At 40.5% G+C, this 9,848-nt stretch overlaps 1 protein-coding gene across 1 annotated transcript in view; it reads right to left on the reverse strand.

Moving 5' to 3' along the window:
- Positions 1–709: 709 nt before the first annotated feature.
- The window catches only part of KLF9 (KLF transcription factor 9), a 22,791-nt gene continuing 13,652 nt past the window's right edge, over positions 710–9,848 (reverse strand). Inside the window, exon 2 of the mRNA XM_039838461.1 lies at positions 710–1,235. Coding sequence (XP_039694395.1) covers positions 1,006–1,235 — 230 coding nt within the window. The 3' untranslated portion in view covers positions 710–1,005. The remainder of the gene's footprint in view (positions 1,236–9,848) is intronic.

Raw genomic sequence — 9,848 nt, forward strand, 5'->3', positions numbered from 1 at the left:
AAAAGTTAATAGTTAAAATTCTGTTCGTTTTTTTTTTTAATTAAAAAAAACAAAAACAAAAAACTACCCTCCTTCTCCTTCAGCATCTGTTGTATATATTCTGCCCTCACATCTCTGCCATGATTTCTTACGGAAACGTGTATACTGTAAAATAAGTAGATTATAACGTGATTCCAAACAGAATGTCTGCTCCTATCCTTAAAGCATGTATTTAACTTATTCATCCTCTGCATTAGAAAATAAAAGTGCAGCTTATGTTCAAAAAGTACAATTCATACAAAGCAAGGTTTAAAAGTTCTGTACTTAGTGTAACCTTTCAAAGGTTCGTCTTGATTAGTATAAATTCAGACTGCTTACCCATTGACTATAAGTAACTTTTTTGTTTTCAAGTCTTTAGATGACAGATCATGCTGGAGTAGATGTGCTCTTGCTTGCATAAAGACAGCTGTGCTATGGCGGTTTTTTATCTCAAAAGTTAACGTGATTCAAGAGAGTGGTTTTGCTAAAGAAACGGAAGCACACTCATCATTACATTAAAAGGTACAAAAACAATTCTGAGAGACAGCAAGCAGAAAGGGCCCAGAATCACTGCGTGATGCCACAGGTCAACTCACCCCGTCAGACATATGTACACCAGTGTTGAATCTTTAAAATTCTACCCCAGTCTTGGTTTAGCCCCTTACCCCACCCGGTACCCCCTCCGCCTCCCCAAAAAATAATAAAGAAGAAGAAAAAAAAAAAAAGCTTTGCCTTCCCTCCAAAAGTCAGAGACGGTTCAGAGATGCCTCTGCAAGGGGACCAAGTGTGGACTTTGATCTCAGGCTACAATGTGCTTTTTAAAAACAATGCAGGGAGAGGAAAATTGGAATATTGACCAAAGAACAGTGACTTCCTGTGCTGGCAGCATGCCTCTTCTGGGGCTTAGTTTCCACATGTCTGTCTGTTTGCTGGGAGTAGTTTTGTCCTTCCGGGGTCTGTCCCTCCCTGGCTTCCATGGGTAGCACCTCACAAAGGGTTGGCCAGTGCCTTTTTTGATCGCTTGATCATGCTGGGGTGGAACTCGGTGTGACGCCGGGCGTGCTTTGTGAGGTGGTCGCTCCTCATGAAGCGCTTCTCACAGAGCGGGCAGCGGAACTGCTTTTCCCCCGTGTGGGTCCGGTAGTGGCGGGTCAGCTCATCTGAGCGGGAGAACTTTTTAAGGCAGTCTGGCCATGTGCAGGGAAAGGGCCGTTCACCTAAGAGAAAGGAATCGAGACAGAATACAGTTTTAAAAACACATACCAAGAACTCTAAAGGCTGGTCATGATTGACGACTCCTACAACTCAAAGGATAAATCCTCTGTATGTGAGTGTTATGGGCTAAATTGCGTGCCCCTATCCATTCGTATGTTGACGTCCTCACCCCCAGCACCTCAGAATGTGACTGCATTTGGAGATGAGGGCTTTAAAAAGATAGTTAAGGGTTAAATGAAGTTATAGTTAAGGGTTAAATTAGGGCTGGGCCCTAATCCAATGACTGGTGTCCTTATAAAAAAGAGGAGATTAGGACACAGACACAAAGATAAAAGGCCACATGAAGACGCTGGGAGAAAACGGTCATCTACAAGCCAAGGAGAGAGACCTCAGAAGAAACCATCTCTGCTAACAGTTTAATTTTGGATAAAATTGTGAGAAATAAACTTCTGTTGTTTAAGCTGCCTGGTCCATGGTATTTCATTATGGCAGCCCTAGTAAACTATTACCATGAGGAAACTGCTGAGAATCATCTTCTCTAAGCAAATGAGCTTGCTATTTTTGTACCCAATGAATCCTCCAAGAGCCTTGGAAATTATTTGTTTGTTTTATTTTATGCGGTTGATGGTTTCATGAGTTGAGTTGTCAAAAAACTTAGCCAGCTCTTTGCTAAATCGCATGGCATCGAAGAGATGGAAGAGAACGGAGGCATCTGGTCCAACTGAGTTGCCACCTGGAGCAGGCTTTGCCCCTCAAGCTCCTGAGGGCTGTCCTACCTGACCTCTGAGCAAGTCTGGTGACTGGGAGCCCCGTGCCCAACTCATTCCTGAGCATCTCTGTCACATACACTCTTATTGATGTGAAATCTGTCTCCTCGCGAAGGCCATATTTTAAGTCATATTGTCTTCACACTAAAAATAAGTTTGTTCCTTCTGCCACATAATAATCCTTTAAATATCTGAAGACAGCTGTCATGTCTTTCTCTCATCTTTCCTTGTCTAGACTAAACAATCTGAGTTTCTTCTATATTTCTCGTAAAAGAAGAACTAACATTATTCTAAAATAACATAAGTGCAGGCACAGAGCTAAGGGCTTCACATGCATTTTCTCACTGAGTTCTCACAGGACACCCCACAGAGGTATAGCCCATTTTACAGATGAGAAAACAGAGGCTTAACACTTGCCAGTGTTTCCGCATCCCTCCCCATTCCAGTTGCGTTCCTGAGACTCAGATCACTGTCTGCGTCCCATTTAAAATACAGCTAAGCTCTGGCTTCCGGATGTGATCAGGCCAGCATCAGGGGCCTCCTGACACCCAGAATGGTGGGTGGGGAGGGGGACTGTGTCCATGTTCTGGAGGACACACATAAGCAGTAAGGCAGAAGGAACTGTTTAAAATGAGAGTCTTGCTGGCTCCTCTTGTGGGTGACTGCCATCCCCCAGTTCCGAGTGCCTGCCTGCTCCTCGCACCTTCCCAAGCACAGCCCAAAGCAGCTGCTTCATAGACTCAGGGCGCACAGACTCCTGGTTTCCACAGAATTCTCCAGACACTCCTTTGGTAGGTGTGAGGAGTGAATATTTTCTCACTCCTGTCCCCACCTTCCTGGAACCCACAGAGAGACTCAAAAGACAGAGAGCTCTCCGGCGTGGTGACTCGGATTCACCCAAAAGTTATTCTTTGCCCAGCTTCTCCTAACCTGTGCCAGAGATGCAGACAACAAAACCAAACCTCTGTCACCTTCATGACAACTTTTACATGACTAAGGTTTTATTTGCTGTTCTCTAAGCAGAGCAACGGTCATCACAACCTGTAAAACCTATTTGTTCTTGTAGAAAACCCAATGGTGGGCAAACAAATCTGTCTACAGTCGTCCCCGCCTTGTCTGTGAGAATATGTTCCAAGTCCCCCCGTCGATGCCTAAAACATCAGATAGTAACAAACGCTGTATACAATATGTGTGTTCCTATACATGCACGCACTTCACGGCTTCTCTTCAGCACATCTGAATCGCCAGCATCACTACTCTTGCACTACTTGTGCACTCGCAATCTCACTCAGTACCATCATCAAGTAAAATAAGGGTCACCTGACCATAATCACTGTTATACCAGGATAGTCTATCTGATGATCGAGATGACCACTAAGTGACTAATGGGCGGGGAGCGTACACAGTGTGGAGATGCTGGACAAAGGGATGATTCACATCCCAGGAAGCATGATGCACACAGCAGAGTGGTCAACACACCACTCAGAATGTTTCGCAATTTATAACTTATAAATTGCTTATTTCTGGAATTTTCCATTTAATATTTTCGGAATGTGGTTGGCTGTGGGTAACTGAAACTGCAGAAAGCAAAACCACGGAGAAGGGGGGACTACTATAGGTGGAGTCCCTAGATGGGGGTCTAGGTATAAATCCTCACCGAGCTCTGCGCTGAAAAGCCATGGTAGCAAAAGGCAACCACACCAACAAATGCAGAACCCTCTCCAAGAGGGATGAGCACTAGGGTTAACAACGCATGAGGATACTCAAAGGCTTGGATAGAGCGGACAGGAAAAGAAAGGGAAGGGGAAGGAGAAGGGGAAGGGAAGGAAAGGAAAGCAAGCAAGCTTCAAACTGAAACCTCTAAAAAACTCAGTGACAAAGAGTTGAAAACTATACTTTGCAACTTCTGTTGGAATAAATAGCATTTTTACCCAGTTCAGAACTCTGAGGAAAAGCTGAAATGCGGGTTGTTATAACCCCACAAAGTTGAGCTTTCTGGGACAGGGACAATGTCACGTCTGACTTTTGTGCTACTTGTACTGCCAAGGCATTTAGCAAATGCCTAAACTCTTCCTCCAGGCAGCACACATGACCAAGGCCGCTCAGAAGTTCCCGCCTCACTGGACAAGACTTCTGGGCTATTAGACAACACTGAGCTCTTCCCTAAACCCAATGATGAGTCTATGGGAAAAATGTTCTTTTAAACATGTCATGTTAAAAATTATAATGGAGGGTCAGAATTCACAGACACAAGTTGTAAAAACCAAACCAAAACGAATCAAAAATCCTTTTCTGCTCTCTCCTTCTTGGAGCCCTCTCTCCACCGCTTTATGGTTTGGTGGTGAGGAAAGAGATAAAAAGGAAAAGCTCAGTGTTTCTCAATGCTTGTTAGGGCAAAAACTCATCTGAGATGTTTTTCTTGGAGGAGCGGTAATGTGGTTTCGCTTACTCACTGGCACATGTTTCTTTCAAGTGAGTCATGAGAAGAGGTTAATTTATTTGAATGGATCTGGCTGTACTATGGGAAAAAAATGGATCAGAAGACCACTCTGCTGTGCGCTAGGATCAGAAAAGAAATAAGGCACTCCCTTCGGTATTAGGAAGATGGTTTTATGGAAGTGATAGTCAGTGGAAAATTGTCATGAAGCCTGAATCAGATGTATGTATAGGGGAACTATTAAGTATTGATGCCCACAATTTATATACATTTTCAAATGTAATCAGGGTCCACTCCCATTGAACTCACTTTCAGTCTATCTTTGGCTACGCTGTCTTCACTGCCTCCCATAGTTGTTATCATGTGATTGTTCTCATCGCTTCTAATCCAGATGCTGTCATTGACCTAGCATCCTTACCCCTGAGTGTTTCAGAAAGACGCGAGGGCCACCCATGCAGAGCAAACCAGAGCCAGCAGCAGCCTTTGTTCAACTCAAATAACTTGTATAATTCAAATTTATAGTTTCCAAGAATTTTAAAAAGACCTACTTGGAAGTGAATTGCTAGTATAAAAGCTCCAGGATCATTTTGGTTCTCTTGGATACTTTGGAAAAGCATTAGGAACTTTTGATCAACGATCTTAATCAGTGGTTGGCAAACTATGGCCCAAAGGCCACATGTGATCTGCCGTCTGTTTTTGTAACGTCCACGGGTTACGAATGGTATAAACACCATTCTCATATTTGCTTTTGACCAAATGGTTGAAAAAAAAAATCAAAATAATAATATTTTGTGACCAGAGAAAGGTATATGAAGTTCAAATGTTCGTGTCCATATACAGAGCTATATTTCAACACAGCCATGCTCATTCATTTCTATATTACCTATGGTAGCTTTCCACTACCACAGCAGTGCTGTGTCATTGAGACAGAGACCGTATAGTCCACAAAGCCTAGAATATTTACTGCCTGGTCCTTTATTGGAAGTTAGCCGACCCCTAATCTCAATCCGAAGATTTGAACGTCTACCTGGTGTAAATCCAAATGGCTTCAGGAGCCAGGCATGTAATAAAAATGGGTGAGATGTCAGGTGTATTAGATCATGGGTTGTAGTAGAATCCATGGCCAACTGGAGAGTGCTTTTCCCTCTGAAAGGCATTCAGATTCAACACTTTATAAAGCACGTGCCAGCCATGCAGTGTGTGTGCAGGGGGCCCTGGATAACTTGGAGCCCTTTAAAATCTTCCACCTCTTTAACCCAGAGGAGAGTTTGCATACAACCTTCTATAGGATACCTTTTAGCAAGCTAGTCAATGACAGACACATAACAAGGTATCATCTAGGAAAATGATACATGTTTTACACCTACAAAAGCACGGAATGGAGAAATCATAGGTAGAGAAGGAAAAGAATTTAAGGCTGAGGGGGACCTGAGAGGACGTGAGAAGAGCAAGAGAGGTGGTAGAGGGGCTATGACTTGCCCTGCATCCTGCAGCCAGGGGCAGAGTAAGTCAGCCCCTTTCGGTTCAGTGCTAAGACCCCAAAAAGAATGATTAACTTTCTTCATACTCAAATCAACTACCGATTAAAGAATATTTAAATTTGTCTTTAGTATTAATGAGGGAGTTACCATCCTCCTGTGGTGGTGGTGGTAGGGGGGCGGGGGCAGGCGGGGAAAAGGACAGACATGTACTAGCGCGTTATTTCTGGCCTTCACAGGAAAACACACCCAGAGGCAGTGACACAATAAAGGCAGCTTTACTGAAGCAGAGCTGTTAACAGCACAAGTTTCTCTGCGTTTTCATTATTTATATAACACTCCCCTCCCCTTTCAGCAACAAGCTAAGCACCTCTCGCTGACAGACTCAGCTCAGAGTATAAAATAAACTTGATCAAAACCGCTACTGAACACTGCACCAAAAGTGTAAAAGACTTGCTTTGCAGAGACAGGTCAGGCCTCCAGTCTCCTGGGCCTCCAGTGGTTTCGAGAGAAGTGGAGTGGGGCCCGTTGGCTATGTGCTTGCCTATTTAGCACAAATGATGGCTCATTGCTTTTAAGAAGGAGCCTCCACTCCACCTAGTGATTAGTATGACTCTGCCAAGCAAAACTTATTCTTCTCAGTAAAGTCTTGGAATGAACAGTGTTGAGGGAGAAAAGGGGACAGGTGTGTGAGTTGCTAATTAGATACACCCAACCCTGTCCAGGCTCCCCTGGGTGCAGACAGGCTGTCATTAAGGTCCTGGCCTGGAACCAGGAGGCCTAGGCCCCTTTCACACCTGGTCCTTCTCACCTTCCCTTCCACAATTCAATGGAAAGGCCTAAAATGGGCTAAACTTAATTGAGGCAAGACAGTTAAAAATACCAACTCTGAAGCTTTCATTGCTTCTAGCAAAAGTAACCCAATCTAGTAAAATAAATCTAAGGAAACAACCTCTTTTTCAGAATAGAATTCTAAAAATGCCAATTAAGAATCATAGCTTCTTGCAGATATACAAAATGAAGATTGCTTCTTGAGGAAAAAATAGTGTTTCTGAGTGCAAAAAAAAAAAAAAAAAAAGCAAGTAGGATTCCAGAGATAAAAAGGATAATTTGATATTAGAAAATCATATTGATATTATTCCTCATTTTAACAGGCTAATACACCTACACCTACCCACACACACATCTTGCCTTGACAAATGCAAACTAGTATTTTATAAAATTCAACATCCATCTCTAGTAAAAACTTTTAGAAAAATAGAAAAATAGTTCTTTAATAGGATAAAAAAAATATAGATCTGAAACCTTTCCCCAGTAAAATCAATAGTAAAATAATGGTAGCATTCCCAATGAAGTCAAGCTCAAGGCATGAATAGACACCAGCCCCCATCATTATTGCTACTTAATGTTGTTTAGGAAATGTTAGTGAGTGCAAAGATAACAAAAAAAGTAAATCATGGGAAGATGGGAAGGAGGAGGTAAAATAGGAATTACTTACAGTCGATATAACTTTCTATTTGAAAAATCTAAGATAAATAACTGAAAAACGAATATATATTAAAAATGCATCCATAGGTATAAGTACACAAAAGAGCAACCGTTTTTCTTATATGCTAACCACAGCCAGTCAGGATAAGCCTAACAAAAGAAATTCAGAGCCTGCATGAAGAATGTCATAAAACTCTATCATAAAAGAAAATGAACAAATGGAATATTTTCCACGTTCTTGGATGGTAAGACTCAATGGTGTGAATATGACAATTCTGTACAAATTCATCTATGAAATTAACATACCCATAGAAATTCTTTTTTTTTCTTGAACTTGACAAAATTAGTCTAAAGTTCATTTGGAAGAATAAGTATGTTCAACTTGCCAAGAAACTTTTGCATTAGAACAATAATAAATGAGTACTTGCAATATCAGTTATTAAAATGTATGATTAAAGCTGCAATAATTAAGATAGTGTGATACCAGCACAGGAAAAGACAAATCAGAATCAAGTCTGAAAATAAACTCAAGACTCTGTCTGTAGGAGTGGAATATTGCAAATCAGTGAATAAAAGGATGTTTAATTCAATAAATGGCATAGACATCTGGTAAAAAAATTAAACCTGGATTCCTACCTTATACCTTTCACTTAAATAAATTCCCAATGGTCTATATACGTAAAGGTTAAAAATAAAACGATAAAGGTAAAACAAAATATAGGTGAGTATTTTTAGAATCCTGGAATGGGAAGGGACTTTCTAAACATGAAACCAAAAGGCAGGATCCTATTTGAAGGATAGTTTTGATATACATAAAAATGTTAAACTCCTACATGGCATAAAAGATATATACATATGTATATATGTATATATATAAATTTAAGAACCGAAAGAGTGAATTAATAAAGGAAATTGCAGCATATGACAAAAGGTTAATCTGTAGTATAAAAAGGACACTTACAAATAGAAACAAATAGTCCAATTTAACAAAATGGGGCAAAGAAGCAAATAAGTTATAAAATAAGAAATACTAATAGCTAACAAATAAATATACGAAAATATATTTAATCTCACAAGTAATCAAAACATGTCAATTAAAACATCATTGAAATGCTACCAGGCTGGCAAAAATGTTAAAAGTATGTTCTTATACCTATCATTGGTAGAGGCATGTGGAAACAGGCCCTCTATTGCATGGATGGGACTTATAATTGATCCAGGGCCATCTGGCAATATATTTCTCTAGGAATTATTTTTGGTAATAATGAGATAGGAATATAAAACTATACAAGGATACCACCATTGTTTATAAGAGATAAAATTGGATAACAATTTCAATGAGTAACAATAAAGAACTGATTTAATATGATATAGTGTATCTACACAGTGGAATAATATGTAACTGTTAAAAAGGTACTAGAAATTGTTACATAATGAAATGGAAAGATGTTTGTAGTATGCCCCAAGTGAAAAGATCAATGTATGTGTGTGAATATTTATGGAGAGGAAAAAATCCTGGAAGAATGTAAACAAAATATCAATAGTAGTCATCTACACATAGATGAAGGGATAAAGAGTAACTTGCACTTCTGTCTGTAATTTCCCCTCATACTTTCTAATTTTTTAAAATAGTAAGTATGGATTTCTTTTATAATGAGAAAAACTCTGGAAAAAAGTTTTAAAGGAAACAATGATGTGTCTGAATTTAAAATTTTCCATGAATGTGTTATATAATCAAGAATATATTTGACGTCGGGAATGGAGCGGGGAAGATTTACCGTCTATTGAGAAATTACTAGAACACTCTAGTGTACAAGATTAAAGAAAAGAGAAGAATCATTCTGTTTCCTTCTCAAACAAATTGTTAGAAAGTGAGAAACTTTCGGAACAAACTACATCTGTTTTCTCACTCCTCCTCCACCTCCTCCCCTCCTACTTTTTCTATATGTGAAAGGAAAATGGCGCCTACGAGAACAGACAGGGATCCCTTTGGATGCAGGGTTATTCAGAGTAATGGCGGTGCTGCCCCACCAAGGAGTGTCCTCATTGGGAAGCGGGGGGACTGTGAGTATGCAGCTGTGCAAAGCTCAGTGTTCATACAGCATGCAAAGATAAGGCTGGTGGGGCACATATCCACACAGACTTGCCCCCAACCCAGGCCTTTGGCGCCCTGTTGTCCATGATCTTCTGTCCTCATTACCCATGGAAAAACGAAGCTGACTTGCAGGTACAAAATGTGAGCCTTTGCTTTATTCTTTTTCATTTCCATTACCCTCACGTGCAGAAGCATCCATGCACTTGATAGAGGAGGTATGCAGGCCATCTCTGGGTACAGACCATTCTACATTTCCCTGCATAAATCATTTCAACTAATATCAAATTTAAAAATCAAGAAATCAAAAGCCTCCTGTTTGCCCCAAATATTGCTACCTATCCATGTAGATG

The sequence above is a fragment of the Pteropus medius genome, unplaced genomic scaffold (assembly GCF_902729225.1).
Source record: "Pteropus medius unplaced genomic scaffold, Ma_sr-lr_union100, whole genome shotgun sequence".
Lineage (NCBI taxonomy): Eukaryota > Metazoa > Chordata > Mammalia > Chiroptera > Pteropodidae > Pteropus > Pteropus medius.